Genomic DNA, 17514 nt, shown 5'->3' on the forward strand with positions numbered 1-17514 from the left:
TTAGGAGCTTTCCCAGCATGTCATCTAGGAGTAAGGCTAGGACCTGGCAGAGACCCAAAGAAACTGTTCTCCATGTTCATCCATAAAGGGATCACCACCACAAGAACATCATGATAGTTCCTCTGTCTCTTTCTCATTCCTGAAATTAGTTCAAACTGCTCTATTTGGGACTGAAACAAGAAGGATCAGGTAGAGATGAGACTGTCTCCCCTCTGCCTTTCCAATTGGCAACCCACATGTGCCTGTCCTCTTTGAGCTACTTTTTGCTCAACAACATTCACAGCTGCCTCCAAGGTCCCCACCTCGTCTAGAGTGAATTTCCCAGCCCACAACTACTAACACAATCAGCAAAACCAGCTTTGGAATCTGCTCCACCATGGCACTCAGCCAGGAACACACCTGGCATGTTCAGCCCTGGCACATGCTGCCACAATGCCGGGCTCTGCCCAGAGCCCACCATGGCCTGACCCAAACAGAGCTACAGGAGGACGGCATACGCAAAGGTAACATTTACTGAGAGATACAGAACTGAATATTATGAAGGACATACATGGATTGAGAGGGTAGCAACACCACTGCAGAGGGCAGCTTGGACACCCTTCCCAGCATGCCAGGAAAGGAGCTGGGTGCTACTGGACAAGTAACACAATGGAGATAACTGTGGCATATGTATTGGTAACAAATAGACCATCATAACATACATTTCTATGGGATCACATCTAGTGATTATATAAATCCATATAGAGATCGCTGTATAAAAACTTTGTAAAAAATACTTTAAAAAAGTGTAAAAATGTGCATTCAAAAGCACGGCCGACACGGACAGCTGGGCTGTAAACATTATACTGAGTGTGCTTGTGGGGGGCGCCTGCGCCACCAAGCCCCGACAGGCCTGCCCACCAGATGGGGCTGCATCAAGTGTTTGTGGTTCTTGGGTTCAGGTTTCCCTCCGGAACATGCTCCAGGAGCAGTGGCAGCCTCTGGGCATGGTGCTGGTGGGCACCATGCAGCTGCCACTCCTCTGCCTGCAGCCCATTACTCATGGGGTGTGTGGTCCTTGCAGGACATGCTGTGGCATTGTGGGTCCACAGGGCTGCAAGCAGGCTGAAGGGCTGTGATGAGGTATCACAGGGAGGTTGCCCTCACTGGTGCCACCAGCCCTGCTCTCAGGTTCAGACTCAGAGTACATGGTTGGCAGGTTCCTGATCTTCTCTGTCCCCATATTTGGTTTATAGTTCCCAAGGAAGCCCACTGGGTCCTGGCTGCACCAGGTCTGGGTGCACAGTTCTTCATATAGTACATATATTAGAGACCCTGGAAGACCCTGAACCACTGTCTCCTCCTCCTGGCCCAGTGCCACTTTCACTTCTTCTCCAGCTGCTCCAGCAGTGGGTTGGCTTCGCTCTCAGGTGTCTTGATGCTGTCTGTCCTCACAATGCAGGTGGGACGGTGCCGGTTCAGCATCAGGATCAGCTGCTGCCTCTCCTGCTTCAGCTCTTCTATCTGGGCCTTCAGTTCAGCATTCATGAGCTCTAGACGCTCAGACTCCTAATGGGACAGGAACACAACTGCATGTGACTTTACTCCAGCAGGACAAGATACGAGAAACAATCTGGCTAACAAGCCACCTCTGCTCAGTGCTGCCCCTCAGCCCATGCTGCATGGGAGCAGACTGAAGACCTGCGAAAGCACCACGTCCCTCCAGGAAGTTCATCCCCAGCCCAGCTGTCTTGTGCTACCCAGTGCCACCTCAGGGAAATACACAGCCACTGCCTGGGGCAGGTCTCTGTGGCACCACAGCAAAACCTCTGCCTTCCATGGTCTAGAAGGATGCTTGAAAACAAACTCATGTTTAAATTTTCACCCACTGCATCTGCAAGGATGTGAAACTGCCCTTGTGAAATTACTCTGCTGCGTCATTTGCCCACATCTCACCACTCTGCAAAAAAACCAGCAAGGGGCTATGACAGTTTATCTGCCTTGGGGTCAGGGGTGGGTGGGCATCTGGCCTCTGAATAGGAAAACCTTCAGGAATTCGGGCAAGGGGCCAGCATGCTGCCAGCCCCTGTCCTGTGCCACACTCATATGAGTGCTCCTGCTCCAGCACTGAGGCAGGGACACTGTCATCCTTCTCTCACCACAAGCCCAGAGCCCATCTCCAGCCCTCTCCAGCCCTGGCACCATAGGTAAGGTCTGCCTTGGTATATACATGGCCACCACCTTCAGAGCCTCATGGAAAGCTGGGGCCTGTATCTTCCCAGATAAAGAGCACAGAAGCAAGGGGAGGCAGAAGGCCAGTTCAGGAGGCAACGTTGCCTGCAGCCAGGGCACCTTTCTAGGGAGGTTTCTGCTGTGCCCTGGGACAGATTGGGGCACCCACCCGCTGCAAGAACTCCGTCCTCTCCTTCTTCTTGTTACGACATCGTGCTGCTGCTACTTTGTTTTTCTCTCGGCGCCTTTTCCTCCTTTCCTCTTCCTCATCCAGCTGCAATCAGACAGAGAAACATGGGTCAGAGCCAGAAGATGTGGGTTGGGGCAGGAGGTAGGGATGAGCACCTGGAAGCCTCACTGGTGGCAAGGCAAGGTGGCCACCATGTGTGTGTGTGTAAACCATATGCCTCCAGCAACGTGATTTAATCCTCACCAGGAACCAGGTGTGTTGCTGCTATAGCCTCTAACTCCACTTTGTGGGGACACAGAGAGGGTGACCAGTGCAGTATCCGCAGCTGAGGACCTGGCTGGCAAGGGGCCAGACAACCCTTTGCAGGGCTGCTCCCCACCTGAGGAAGGGCAAAGACAAGAATAGAGCCCCTTCCCACAAAGATGGGCACAGTTTGTCACACAAACATTTACAGCCACAGCTCTGTGAGCACAGTCATTCAAAGCATCACACATGCAGCCAAGGGGGTGAGAGGTAAAAAAACCTGAAAGATCCACCAGCTGGCCCTGGCCGTTTACCCCACTGCAATATCTGTGACTCCGGCAGCTTCAGCGCTGGCTGAGTCACAGGGCAACCACAGTAAGGTGGGGACAGGTCCTGCATCCCCTGTAAAGAAGGAGGACAAGGCAATGCCTGCACTGTTTACCATGTCTCAATTCCCTGTGCTCTCTGACACAAACTACACAGTACAGCCCAATAAGCCCTATGGGCTGAAAACCCATTTAGGGATATTTGCTACAAAGCTGTGTAAACCTATGGCATGCTTACATCCAAGAACCCAAACTAGCTCCTTCAAGAAAAAAATCTGAGTGCCAGAAAGCCCTGTGAAGTCAGCATCCAGGTTACTCTTCATATCATGGATAGAGACAAAAAGGTCCTTGGTGCCTTCATCCACATTTGGCCTGGGACTCTGAAATTTGAGATGTCAGACTGAACTGCTTCACTCCTGTTGACTGGTATCTGATGGCCACCAGACCACCTCACATGCAGGTGCACCAATAGTGTCTGCTGGTAATCTCAATGTGATGTGCAAGGACTAGATGAAACACGCATTCAGCAAAGTTAAGGTGAAGGAGTACCTCAAGTCAACTGCATGTCCAATACACAGCATGTAGCATGCTTTAGAAAGCAATGCCCAAGTTTTATAGCGCTAATAGATTTTGCATCTTTTCTACCTTACTTCCCAAGCATTATGTCAAAGTTGCTATTTTATTTGGGGCTAAAATATTAAGCAAAGTCAGCACAAGCTATGCACAGACTTCCCTAATGCCAGGCTGCCACCATTTCTTTGCCAAGGCAGTGCCATGTACCACACTTGGGAGAAGTGGGATGAGAACCGCACTAATACCCTCAAACCCAGTCAGAAATGGACAGCTCAAGCTACACCCACATAATTCAGATGTGATAGGTGTTAGCAGAAATTATCAGGAAGGCTCTAATTCCATGCTCTGCTGCCAGCTCTTAAATTTCCTCAGAGTTTAAGAGGCAGTAGACATCAGGGTAGCCACAATTTTCCTCTGCCCACTTACCAACCATTCATTTACCCCTAAGACAGCCTCTTGGCCTTTTAGTTCAAGGATTACTTGGAGGATGCCGAGGGGAAACATGCACTCACATCTCCAAAGCTCAAGAAACATCCCCCAACAATGCTGCGAAGTACACCTTGAGTTGTAATAGGAACTGGAAGACCAACCAGCAACTGCATAAGCCCTGAGAACTGCCTGACATTTCCATGCCCTGTTGCTCCATTCAACAAGAATCACAGAATAAGTGACCCTGTCCCCTTCAGCTTCCCTCCACCCTGCGGAGTGCCCAGCAAAGGGCTGTGTCCTTAAAATGGAGTACAGATCAAGAAAGGTGGCACAGCATAGATAGCAGCAGCTTGAATTCTTGGATTTGCTTTTTTACCACAGCTCCTGTAACTTCATAGAACCACAAAGGTTTGGGCTGGAAGGGACCTTAAACCATCTCATTCCAAATGCCTTGCCATGGGCATGGACACCTTCCAGCAGAGCAGGTTGCTGAAAGCCACACCCAGCCTGGTCTTGAACACTTCTAGCGATGGGGAATCCACAGCTTCTCAGGGCAGAGAAGCTTTCTTCTTCATGAAAGCAGGTTTCCCCATATGCTTTGGCTTGATTTCAGTTCAGAAAGGAGACATGGCCCTGGTGCTGGGGATAAGGACTCCACTCAGACGCACCAGGGACAGTGATGATGTATGCAGGGGATCCCTGTGGGTAGAAGGTCTGGGGATGCCTCCTGAATTGCTTCAGTCAGCAACCTCAGAAACCAAAGTCATCATCCCCTGAGAGGCAGGGCTCTGTGCCAGAGGGAACGGCCCAGGATTGGTTCCAGTGGTGAAAGAGTCCAGCAGCACCTGTCTATAGCTGCCCCAAAAAGAGAGCAGCTTCACCAGAGGGCCTGTTCACGACCCTGTGGGGAAGCCAGTGCCCAACACCCATTGGTGGGTTTTGCGTGCACTCCCAAGCACAAACACCCCAATGCAAGGAGATGCTGGTGTCTCCAGCAGAGCAGAGAGCTGCCTGTGCCCAAGCTCGCAGGGAGCAGCCAGCCCTCCTAGGCACCACACAAAGCACGACATGCCAGTACCCTGTGTGCCTGGGCTCCAGCTCCCTGCAAGAGGAAAGCAGCTGCAGGTTGCATTGCAAAATTATGCGTGGGCAGCTTCTTGGCTACTCACGGGATAAGCAGCTACTGCTTCAGCTCCCTCAGGCTTTCACTGCAAAGCCTTGCCAAGGGCAGCTCCATTTGCTGTGTTCAACTCCTCAGGTTTGCAGGTCACACAGGGGAGGAACCAGCTGCAGGGAACATAGTTATGCAGGGGCTGCCAGTGGATTTCCTCTTATTTTTCCTCCACATGGTGTCTCAACAACTGGCTCAGAGGACACTCAGCACTTCCAGTACCTGCTGTGAGGCAGAACTGCCATGTCCCTATTACACAGATGCCAGTGAGATTACATACCCATGCCCACAAAAAGCAAAAGCAGCTGTTGCAGGGCCAGCTCAGAGGTGCCTGAGATGTGACAGAAAAGAAGCTGGGCCCAGGAAAACCACATAGCCACAGACTCCTTCTTTCTTCCCCAACCCATGAGGCAAGATGGGCATTGCAGCCCTGTTCACTGAAGGATACCCAGGCCAAGAGCCGGGAAGAGAATTTAGCTTCAGCTGCAAATCTATGACCGCTTTCTCCATGGAGGGACCAAAGCCATTAGCATCCCCCAGATCCTTACAATGTCCTCCCATGGCATTCCAACCCAGGTCCTGCCATTGCAAAGCTGCCCAGTCCTTCCCCAGGTGATCTCCAGGTTGCACGAGCTGACTAGACACCCCTTGGGCACAGAGCTCCTATGCAAGGTGAGCAGATGGACTCCATCATACCAGTTCTCCCCGCAGAAGTGCACACCAAGGGGCTAGGGGGAAAGAACCCGGAGCCTCTCCACAGTTGGGCCTGGGTGCTGCTCTTCTGCCAAAAGAGTGGGGCTAAATCAAATGTCAGCACCATGTGGAGAGTGGGTTGCTCCCTAGAACTGCTATTTTACCCCCTTCAGCTCACAGTTCATCACAGGCAGCTTTTCACATCATCTAACACCTCCTCGCACAGCATCATTTCAGGTAACCTCACATACAAGCAAACACACTGTTCAGAAGAGCTGTTTATCCGACATTTTGACAGCACCCACCATCCTCACAAACGTAGGACCTCCAAACGGGTGGGTCCCCAGGTCCCTCTGCAAGCAGTGTGAGGTGCAAACACTCAGCACCTGTACAGCCAGAGTCCAATACTGGACAACCAACATATGGGACAACCATAAAGGGAAAACACTGTGCAAGTGTCTCCCTGGTCCCTTCAGCCTGGTTCTGACATGCCAGCCTGCAGTATCGAGCAGAAGTCACCCATCTTCCCCATCCCAGGAGACTCGAGGTGAAGCAAGGGCCCACCTCAAGCAGTGAGGTAGGGGCATTCCCCAGCCAGCAGGGCTGCAGGACAGGCTGAGTCACTGCTGCCATTCTGCATCACTCAACCATGCACCTTGTCCCTGCTGGAGAGGCAACACCAATGCCAGAAGCACCAAGGATTTACTGGCACATGTGACAGTTTGTGCAACTCCTCCTTTGGGTGCGTGCCCCAACCTAGCGACATGTTGGCTGCACCAAACCCCACTCCACAGGCAGGGTTTGAGTTCAGCTGGCTGCCAACGGCTGCATGGCACAAGTCTCGTCTGGGATGCTGAGGCCACCACTGCCAGCCAGTGCTGCAGGGACAGAAATTCAGGAAGAGGCAGCTAGTGGAGCAGCTGTGAATATGCATGCACAATCACAAAACAGGCACTATGACATGCTTATAAAACATGCTGGTAGGGCAGCCAAGCACCAGTAGCAGGGAAACCCAGACAGGTGCGATGACCCTGCAGGACCACCTGCAGCCAGCAGCTCCCAAGACTCACCTCACTTTTTACGGGCTGGGGTCTCTTCCCAAGCTTCACCTCCAGGAAGTGGAGCGGTGAGATCATGGCCCCGATGTTGCGGATGTCTGCGCACTTCAGCTCCTCGGCGGTCAGGGCTGTGCCAGGCAGTCCTGTCAAGGGGCCGAGCCCAGGCAGTGCGCCAGCCGTCAGGGATGGGTCAGGGATCTGTCCTGGCATCATAGCAGGGGAAACAGGTTCGTAGGCTGGAAGGAGAGTGAGACGTCCCATTACAACCCAGCTACAGGGCCTCATGACACAGCACAGGCCAAATTCATTCTGTAGTCTCAACCCCTAATGGAGTGTGAACCAGGGAAGGCAGACATCCTTCCCCAGGGATGGCAAAGGCAGAGACTAAGCAGAACCTGCATGATAGAAAACAAAATACATGAATCCTGCTAGGAGGAATAGGCTACCGGGGTGTAGATAAGGAAGCAAAGAGACCTGAGAGGCAAAGCACCAGACCAGGAGATGACTGCAATGACAGTGATGTGATTCCATGGATTACTGGCTTTGGCACATCTTTCCTTGGAGTAGAGAAGATAAAGGTTCGCTCTTATTCGAGTTTTGATTAATTAATGTGTAGATTATTAGGACAAGAAGAAAATAGCACATAGAGGACCATAACATGCCCTAGGCTGGATTTCTTCTGGGCAGACTCTGTCCACTGGTCAGGGCTGGGTCATGGCACATGACAACCATGGATAAAACCACAAGGGAAAATCCTGCCACTGTAAAGACATCTTCCAGCACAGATATGAGGAAGCAAAGACTAGAAGGGAGAGGAAATGGAGCAAGGTGCAAGAGACTTCTTCTGTCACAAAAGACAACTGTAGTGCGAGAATAATAGGATCAGGACAAACTATGGCAAGTCACTTATAGACAGAAGAAAGGGAGTTATCAAAAAAAATGAAGAATAAGCAGCAAAGAGATAAAGAAATAAAATTATACCTAAAATGGGAAGCTCACAGAGCTGGAGCTGTTGCATCAGTCCAAAAGCAATGGATGCAGATGGTTGTTGACTGCAGTGCAAGTACATCCCTGCTGTGGAACTGGTGGCCTGGGACACTTACAAGTCACCTATTTACAACATGCAGAGTCAACTTCTGTCTGCACAGCCACCATTTCCCTTCTTCCTCAACTCAACCACACATCCCAGTGTGTGTGCACTGCTCTCCTTGCTCTGCCCAGCCAGACCAGTCCCAGCACACTATAGGAGTCTCCAGGCATTCACCTCATCCTGCCGCTGTGCAGGAGGCACTGACGCAACAGGGATGAGGACCAGGAGAGATAAACAGGCTAAAGGTGTGGACCCAAAATCTTACTGTATAGCTTCCTGCAACCAGGAGAGCTAGTCATGAGGCAGGATTCAAGAACAGTTGGGGAAACTCGTGGAAGGTCTATAGCACCAACTGCCAGAGTGGAGAGGTGCATTAAATGAGGTATAACATGCACTTGCCCTGCTCTTATCAAAGCATCCACTCTCAGCTGCTGAGAGACCACATTACAGGCGATGCAACCTTTTGGTCCAGGCAGCCCAGTTGTGCTAAGCAGAGATGCACACACACTGCCAAGCCAGCTGCCACAGGTGCTCAGTACTTGCCATCCTGGGGTGACAAATTCATGTCAGTACCAGGCTGAAAACTTGAATAAAACTGTATGTGAGATAGGACCGCTGGATCAGAGTCACAGAACATTTAAGGGTGGGAGCAACATCTGGAGATTGCCTAGTCCAGCTCCCCTGCTCAAGTGGGGTCAGTGGGAGCCAGCTGAACAGTTAATCATGACAAACAGAGAAGTTAAGGATTTCTCAGTACTAGCACATCTCTTTACCCAGGAGATAATTTAATATATTTGTTAGTGTGAAGGAACAGGAGACAAGCAGCATAAGGAAAGAAAAGACAAGCATACATGTTAGTCAAGGACAGAGAGGCTAATGCAAGCTCTGCAGATTCCAGCATGCCCTGTACAGACAGAAGAATTTGTAGCAGAGGGTGCCTACAAGCTGCAATGAGCTGTAAGCTGTCATACAGTCTAATCTGCCACCAAAGAGGTCCAGGTGTCAGCATGAAATGTCTCTTGGCAACATCTGCTCAGCTGTGACCAACAGGACTTGAAAAAGAGCATGAAAAGCAAATGCAGCAAGACAGAGACCATAAAAAGGTGGCAAGCAGGAATCAAGCCCTCTGCTCCAGCTATCCTTTAGGAGACCAGAAAGAGAAGAGCAAGTCAGTGCTCAGCAGTGCCAAGAGCGCTGCTGCGGGGAGAGGAAGCTGGGCCCATGGGGTGTGATCTGCACAAGGTCACTAAAGCCTGAAAAGGAGATGGGAAAGACAGCAGAGACAAGTAACTTCTGAAGTGAAATGCTATCTGATGAAATGGACTCCTGCTCATTTGGTGGCAGAAGAGAAAGAGAAAATACTTGGTAATGATACTTGACCTCAGAAAAGACTACAGGTCAAACTCTTGAGACTCCAAGGACTAAACTGATCCAAAGCATTCATTCTTCCATGGTGATCTCTAAACCAGAGAGCTGTAACTCCACACCTGCAGTGGTTGCCTTGTATGCTATCTGGAGATGCCCAATGCAGTAAGGTAGCTGAACTCTACCTCCCCTTCCCTTTCCTTTCAGGCCTACACATGGCTAAGATGCTTCACCCATCCAGAAACCAGCACCACCATACCCTTGGGCTGCACTCCAGACAGAAAAGTGCAAGTTATTTGGGGACTGTGCCTAAATCCCTACCATGCCGCTCAGACACTGTCCCTCTCCAGCTGGAAAGCACTAGGTCAGTGACACAGCACAGCAAAGGGAAGGTGACTCCAGAGGCACACCATTTATGAAATAAAGAGCAAGGATAAATCTGTTCTCCAGACTGTGAGACAACCGGGTCACTGAGTATCCTTTCCTCTGCACTCCTGAGCCCTGGGGCAGCTCCTGGGGACAACTGGCTATTTGAGAAAACACTGTTGCCTGGCACATCTTTTCCTTCCAGGTCTTTGATCTGGTGGCTTAATAGGCCTTAAAACAGCCTCTGTACCAGTGTAACACATGGCAGAGGTCAGAGTGAAGAGGCTGGCCTAATATGCTCTAAAGATTTATCCTGGATCCAGTGACTGCGCTGCCAAAGCCCACATCACATCTGCATTAGCGTAAACTATATCTAAAGCTGATCAAACAAAAGGGCCAGGAGCCACCTGGAAGAACATACATCTGCATATTAAGATGAGCTGAGAACTAGGTGGAAAGGGGGAAAAGTAACTTCTACAAACAAGATCTTGCTCAGGGGTCAGGAGGCTCAAGAGCACGTTGAGAACCGCCAGGAGCCAAGCTGTGTTAGACCTCAGAGAGGAACGTAACAACATTCTCATCAGGGCTAAAACCACGGAAATAAGAAAGGAACAAAAAGAGATGTTGTCCCTCTTTGCAGAGTAGGGGTGCAGTGACAGATCATCCTGCCCAGTTTTTGATGGCACTCAGCCCCCGGCACTGCCACTCCCTGCTAATTGGAGGGATTCTCATTCCACTCCTTTTCTTCCTCATGTAAGCACAGCTTTCATTTCATCCCAAGTCCCATATACTTTCACATTCTTTTCTGGTTAGTGCTAGAGATAAGAAGTTGTACTTCGATCATGTAAAAAAAACGCCAGGGCATAGAATTCTATTTAATACTTCTGACTTCTTCCCAAGGTTGTTACCCTGGCAGACCTACCTATAGTTCCACCACATTTCTACCACATTCACATGGTAGGGCAGAAATAACTTTGAAGTTCAAGATCTGAGTTTAACATTCAAGTTGCAGTTTTTCAATACCACATCTTGCTGGATGGGGTGAATAAGGCTGGTGCCTTGCCAATTTTTAACACCTTTCTGGTTATTCCTTTGCAGTATTTGTTATTTCTAAGACACACGAACCAACTCAGCTCTGCATTCCTTCACTTTCTAATACAGTCCTTTAGCTGGGATTCTTACTAGATTATTTTCTTTTTAAAACTGTTAATGGCACCACCTTTCCCCCTCAGTGCAAGGCAGTCTTTCAATGTCTCCTTACATGAGCTTGGAAATGTCATGTCTTCAGCAAAACCTAGTTTTCTGGTGTCCTACAGCTGAACCACACAATTCCTGCACTGCATCAGCTATGCTTTTTCACATAATGAAGCCAACAGGAAAATAGCAAGGGGAAAGAGAATGTGCAGTCTTGCATATGACCCTGGGATCTGCATGACACCAGTTGCTTAAGTTTACATTCACCATAGCTATGCCTTCTGCATCAATGGTATTCATCATTTTGTGCCATGACATCAAGATGCTTCAGAGTGAATCAGGAGACAAGAGAAGGCTTTCTTACAACTTCAGTTCAATGATGAGCACCTTATGTCATTCAATGCTCTCTTTAGTAACTATCTTTGCAGCAGAAATCTGGTCAACACTTGTTTTCATGGGTCAAAATTTAGTTTGTATATCCTTAGCTTGGACCCTACACTGTCCTCATTTTGGTTAAAATGCTGTAACACAAGATTTGACCTCTTGCTGAAATGTCTGTAAACTCCCGTAATTATTGCAGTAACTTTTGCATCCTTGCTTTGGCACTGTTCTTGTGGTTTCAGTCAACTCAGTCATTTTATCAGCAGCCTCATCCCCCAAAACCAGATAACAGTACAGCTTGCTTTGTTCACCTTGGTTTTGCTGCATCTTTCCCATCAGTGTCAAGTGTTTCTGTGCTTTGTCCCCCAATTTTGTCCTTATGGTCAGCAGTCTGTGACCAAGTGATGTAACATTTCTTAAAAGCAGCATCCATTACTCAATTTTTCTCCTGTTGCTGAAGACTGTTATCTTCTGGAGCCCACAACTTAGGGGGCAGAAGCTTTACCAGGTTGTTACTGTCCCATGCAGTTGTTCAGCTTCCTCACTAACACTGTCCCCCTTGACCTTCTATTTTTCCCATGGAGTTCTAATCTTCGTGTGCTTTGGCACTTTTTTCTGGGTTTCCCCCCCACCCCCACCCCATACCGGATTTTGTTGCTGCTTTTTCAGGGAAGGCTTTGTTTTGTTTTTAAAGAAGCTGATGTTTGCACAGTAGTTACAGCATAAATCTAACATGCAAAAGCATAATTCATGTAACCTGGTATCCCTGGGGGCTTGTACTCTGGTTGCCAGCCTGCATTCACACCCCTCCTGCCACCTCTTCACTGCTATTCTTAGCCACAGACTAAAACTGGCACAGGAATGCCTACCTGTGCTGAAATCCTACATTCATTTCTGTGTGCAGAGACTGCCTCAGTTTGTATCCACTGTTCCTCCAGGATCATCCTATGCACTCTTGCTTATCCAAACGTGCTGTTTGGTTCCTTACAAACCCAGGGCAGGTGCTTGCTACTCTTGCATCAACAGCATTATCCTGTAAAGAGGACCGTGACATCCCAAAGCAATCTCTGACAGTCACACTTCAATTTAAATTGCCATTACTGCATTATCTCTGGTGTCAGCTTCCTTGGCAAGAGTGAGGGCTATCTGCAAACTTATTTTCAATTTTGCTGTCTATAATATAATCACGATTTCTTACAACATAAGCTATTTTACATGCGCTGACATCTGCAAGGGTTGATTCAAGTACACTTCTGATGCTCAGAGAGCCAGTCTAGCACCTAATATTGCCAGCCAGCAGATTCTGACATTCTGTACATACCAGCATGTTTATCTTTTGCCCATGTTAAGAACTGCACTAAGGCATAGTCTGTCCTACTAGCCCTTCTCTATGCTGTCTGCAGAACCAAGGCCATGCTTGCCTGCTATTTTCTCACTCCAGGCTTGTTCTGGGTGCCTGCCATTACTCATCAGCTGCCACACATCGGAGTGCTGCCAAAGTCTGCAAGCCACCATACAAGCCATCTTTGATCTCTTCATCAGAGTGTTAGCACCTAATATACTACTGCCATTTGTATGTACTGTCTTGGAACATTTAAGCCAGAGCAACTGGCCTTTCATCTGCTCCTGGTCAAGAGGCAATAATAATTCTGCTGTGGAGATCAGAAGCAGTGCTACCATCCAATTTCTGGGTCCTTAGATTCTACTATGGCTTTATTGCCATTTTTAAACTTTTTTCTATCTTTTGGCTATCAAGTTAACTCAGCCTGTACATCATACATTGCATCTTTCTAGTTCCTTCTGTTGGCAGAAGGATGATTTATACGAAAGCTCTTTCCTGACATACCAAATTTCTCATGCCCAAACAATGGAACTTTCTAAACTAAGACAGGGCAGTTGGCTTCTCTGAATCACTGAGCCATTTGCCTTTTTCCATCTGGACTCTTCTGTCTGAGGAGACTTCAGGGTGTTGAGGGTCACTGGAGCCTATAGACCTTCCATCTCAATGTTCAGCTTGCAGTGAGCACCAAGTTAAGCATGATGAAGCTGAAGGCAAAAAGACACTACCCCATATTTCCAGGGCCACAAGTAACTTGCCATGCAATTATAGCTTTCCTCTGTTGTCTAAAATGTGGTACTCTCCCATTCCCACACAACTGCTATCTGGTCTAGACGCATCTAGTTTTGAGTAGCACCTTACAGCAGATCATCTCACCTTCTGTCTAGCTTATTCTGGTCTCACTGTCAAAAGCAGTAACTGAAGTGCCAAGGGCCACACTGCTCAGTGTCAAACTTATTTGTCAGTCATCAGAACACAGCAGCAGACAAGCCCTTGAGGGTAGTAAGTCTTTTCAGATACCCATGCAGTAATGCTGGTAAACATGGACTTTAACAATAGCCACAGTGTATTAATTCATCCATCTGATGAACCAGTTGATGCCAAGGAACCCACCACCTGTAGCATACTGAAGAGCTGCAGTGACACCTGCTGGGATAAAAATGTGCTTGCTCTGTCTTTACCGAGTAGACCTAACAACATTACTCAGTGTTTTATTGGATCAGGGAAATACCCCTTTAAATAAAGGCCAGTTAAAGGCACGATCATAGCATGGCCTACCAAGTGCACCAAGGTGGAGCACACCACCTCAGTATGCTAGACACTGTAGTTACCTCACTACCTTCACACTCCCTTTCATCCAAAGAGGTAGAGACAGCTCCTACAATCCAAGTTCTGGGTTTGCAGGGCCACAGATGCATCTGTGCCCTTCCTACAGCCACTCCTGGCTGCCACTCTTTCTGTTCCCTTCCTCCCAACAAGCAACCTCACATGGCGAGAGAAGAGTTGCAGGGTTTGTGAATACCTGTTGATGTAACATCCCACCCCCAGTTCATAGAGTGGAGCTGGGGGCCACAATGCTAAAGAGAGTAAGGAGCTTTATAGAACTGTCCTTCAGAAGATTGAATTCTAAATCTATTTCATTAGTTTGAACATTCTGGCTCAGTCCTGCACATCTAGCTGGCAGGAGGAACATCCAAGTCATTCACAGACAGAAAGCTATGAAAAACTTTCTGAAAACAGGAATGCAGAGAACCTTGCTGCCCTTCCTCCTCTTCTCCATTAGGGAAGCTCACAGCTCCCTACACTGTGCACACAGGGCAGCCCAGAGCAGACAGCCTCTCCTTGGCAGAAATGCCATTTTGCAGCCTCCATCCAACTGAGTACCACCATTAGGTCCCCACTCCTGCCTGTCTAATGCTTTGCCTTCTTATCCTTTTTATGAGGAGGAGGGATACCGGTTCTCTAGTCTTCAGCTTTAGAAATAACCCTCCTACCCATTAGCAAAGCAATCAGCTCACCGTCCTCCTTTCTCCCTGAGCATTTTCCTCCTTACCCTCACAGGGTAGTAAAAAGCTCCACTTTAGGTGCTCCCACCAGGGTAATGCAGCGACTGACTTGTAAGCAACCTGTGACAGCAGGGTTTTGTACAGCACCTACCACAGCAAGGCTCCTCTATTGCAATAACTGAAAAAATTGCCATTCATTATCTCAATATCTCAATCAATTGAGATTGCAATTAATTATTTGTGGTTGCATCACCCATTGGATGGCAGTACAGAGCAGGAAGGTAAAAGCTATCAACAGTTTAACGGGATTTAAGGAGGAAGGAATATCACAGTGTGAGAAAGGCTGCAGCTCAGACATTGAGGTTAACAACTGACTTGCTGAAATTCCCCAGGATCTCCCATAAACACACGTGGTCAGGGAGTCTTCTTCAAGACAACCCTACTCCAGCACAGAGCTCTGCCCTCAGGGACCAAGGATGGCACCAGAGATGAAAGTCACCTCCCTCCCCTTTTACAAACTCTTCAGAATTATGCCCTGAATGCCAAGGTCATCCACAAAGACCTCTAATCCATATAAAGACCAGCTCTAGCTAGTTTGCAACAGCCCTGCTCAGCTGAGAGGCCCATATGGACCTTCAGCTCCCTGGCTGCATGTTAAGATGGCCTACAATGTTTGGATTGATACTCTGAACAGCCCAAGCAACTGAGAAATGCAGCCAAAACCAGATGGCATCAGGTTTGCCGTGCCCCCTCCTTGCTGCACTGGCACTACAGGACACAAGCATGCTGGCAAGAAGGCCATGCCATTCAGCATGGCTCTGTCTCCCTTGCTCTTGGGGCCAGGCCCACCACTAACAGCCCAATATAGTGAAAAGAACCTCTTAACAGCTTCACACTCAACACACTGCATGCTGCCAAGTACCTGGCCCAGGAAATGCAGCTGAAGTAGCAAACAGTACCAGCACAGGGAAGAAGACCACAGAGCAGATGCTCAGCACTGCCTGTGATTGCAGTCCAGTTGGCCATACTGCTCAGAAGAGAAGGCAGGAGGAGACAAGAGGTGTGACGGAATATTTACTCTTCCTCAGCAAGGAACATAGAACAGAGATCTTTGCATCCTGTAAGGAGGGAAATGCTCAGCTGTAAAGATGCAGGAAAAGCATCTATAAGTGTCTCAGTGAGACGACAGAGGCAGCAACATGTACGCTAGCTCCACAGATTTTGTTAATCCCCCAAACTGCAGGAACAACCAATGACTGCATGACAGGGATGGTTTGGAGGCAGCTCCTGCACCCACACACTCAGCTCTCAGATGGGTAGATTTTTTTGCTTTTTTCAATCACTAAGAGTCATACTAACAATATGAACTCCAAAGACTGGCATTCCCAGATGCCCACACACAAGCATTCACCAACAAATTCCCAGTGCAGACTCTGGCAAGAGCCTCCAGGTAGAGTTTTTAATGCAAGTTTTCCCAAAAGTAGCTAAAAAATCCTGGTCTGAGCTGCAGAAGCATTTGTTTCTGCTGAGCTCTTGGAGTCCAAACACACACACACACTCGCAGTTTGGCAGTGGTTGTGTTCCAGGGCTGGTAATGCAAGCCATGGAGCAGGCTGCCAAGACAAGCAAGCGAACGAGCCAGGCCCTGTTTCATTGGCCACCATACGCTGCATATGGCCCTGGAACCAGCCAGCAGAGTGTTCTCACCCTCCTTGAAGGCATAGGAGACCCTGTGTTTTCAAATACACCTCCACAGGGCCTTCATTAAAGGAAAATGGAAACATAATGTGGCTCTTGCTCCCTTGGTATTTCTCCTTTTCCCCCAATTTGCTCTCAAACCCATTTCCCTTCCATGGAAAAAGAAAAGCGCCTCCTGGAGCAGACCGTGCAAAAGAATGTAACTTCCATTCAACTCCATGCCTGACTGCTAAAGTGGACTTGGGACCGCGCGGTGGGGGCACCTCCAGGGCCCCTTTCCTTCCCCGGGCCCCGCGGGCTGGAGGCACGGCTCAGCGGCAGCTGCATCCCCGCCACGGACCGGCGGCCGCAGTGAGTCCGCGCCTCTCACCTGCGAGCCTGGCCGGCAGGTGAAGCGGAGGCAAGGCGGGCGCTAGAGAGAGGGGGGAGGCCGCTCTCCGCCGCCCGGCAGCTGATCAGCACTGGGGCAGCAGCGCTGCTCTGAGCCGCCCATGCGGCTGTGCCCGCCCCCGCGGAGGGTTTCCGCGCACCTCCGCGGCGCGCCCGACCGCCCGGAGCGCAGCACCCTGTCCGCCGCCGCGAGATGCCGGGATGCTCCTGCGGGTGCCCCCCACCGCAGTCCCCGCCGCCGCTATCCACCACCCCCGCGGAGCCCCGCGCCGCCACCCGCCCCCTGCTGCAGTCCTGGCCCGCCCGGCGAGCCCCTCGCCCGCGCTCACACCCACCGTGCAGGGGGACCGGGCTGCGCGGGTGCCCGCGGGGCCCGGCCGCAGGGGCCGGGTGCGGGCTGCAGTCTCAGACCCGCCGCCTCCGCCGCCCGGCGTTGCCTCGACCCCCGGGCCCCGCCGAGTGCGGGTGCTGATGTCGGCGCCGGCAGCCGCCGGGGCACCTTGGCCCACCGCCGCCACGGTGCGCGCCTCCCGCAGGCTGTGGCAGGCGGCGGGGTGGGTTGCATCAGCCCCGGTTATATAGCGGCCCCGGGCTGCGGGGAGGGGTCGGGAATGCGGAACCGGCCGGGCTGCCAGCGCCACACGTCAGGGAGGGCGGGGGAGCGGGGCCGCGGGGCGGGGAGCGCCGCGCAGGGGTGGGACCAGCTGGGGCACCCCGGCATCCCTCACCTCGGTATCCTGCATCCCGCACCCCACTGCGCGGCATCCCGCATCTCGCGGCCCGGTATCTCC

The 17514-nt window shown here is 50.3% G+C and overlaps 1 protein-coding gene across 2 annotated transcripts; it reads right to left on the reverse strand.

Annotated features, from left to right (window-relative positions):
- Positions 1-491: 491 nt before the first annotated feature.
- Positions 492-17300, reverse strand: JDP2 (Jun dimerization protein 2). Of its 2 annotated transcripts, XM_071559415.1 has the most exons (4): positions 17059-17300; positions 6907-7130; positions 2381-2485; positions 492-1548 (listed from the first exon to the last, which is right to left on the reverse strand). In XM_071559415.1, exons 2-4 carry the CDS (start codon positions 7105-7107, stop codon positions 1363-1365), a joined length of 492 nt encoding a protein of 163 aa, XP_071415516.1. In that variant the 5' UTR covers positions 7108-7130; positions 17059-17300; the 3' UTR covers positions 492-1362. The 2 variants fall into 2 exon arrangements, with proteins under 2 accessions (XP_071415516.1, XP_071415515.1); XM_071559414.1 differs by lacking the exon at positions 17059-17300 and having other exon boundaries at positions 6907-7143.
- Positions 17301-17514: the final 214 nt, after the last annotated feature.

Source organism: Pithys albifrons, chromosome 6 (genome assembly GCF_047495875.1).
Source record: "Pithys albifrons albifrons isolate INPA30051 chromosome 6, PitAlb_v1, whole genome shotgun sequence".
NCBI classification, from domain to species: domain Eukaryota; kingdom Metazoa; phylum Chordata; class Aves; order Passeriformes; family Thamnophilidae; genus Pithys; species Pithys albifrons.

Coding starts and splice junctions, on each gene's coding strand:
- JDP2 (XM_071559415.1), bottom strand. CDS start 7,107: ATGATGCCAGGACAGATCCCTGACCCATCCCTGACGGCTGGCGCACTG. Junction 2,486..6,906: donor CCCAGCCCGTAAAAAGTGAG/GTGAGTCTTGGG, acceptor GTCTGATTGCAG/CTGGATGAGGAAGAGGAAAG. Junction 1,549..2,380: donor GGACGGAGTTCTTGCAGCGG/GTGGGTGCCCCA, acceptor CTGTCCCATTAG/GAGTCTGAGCGTCTAGAGCT.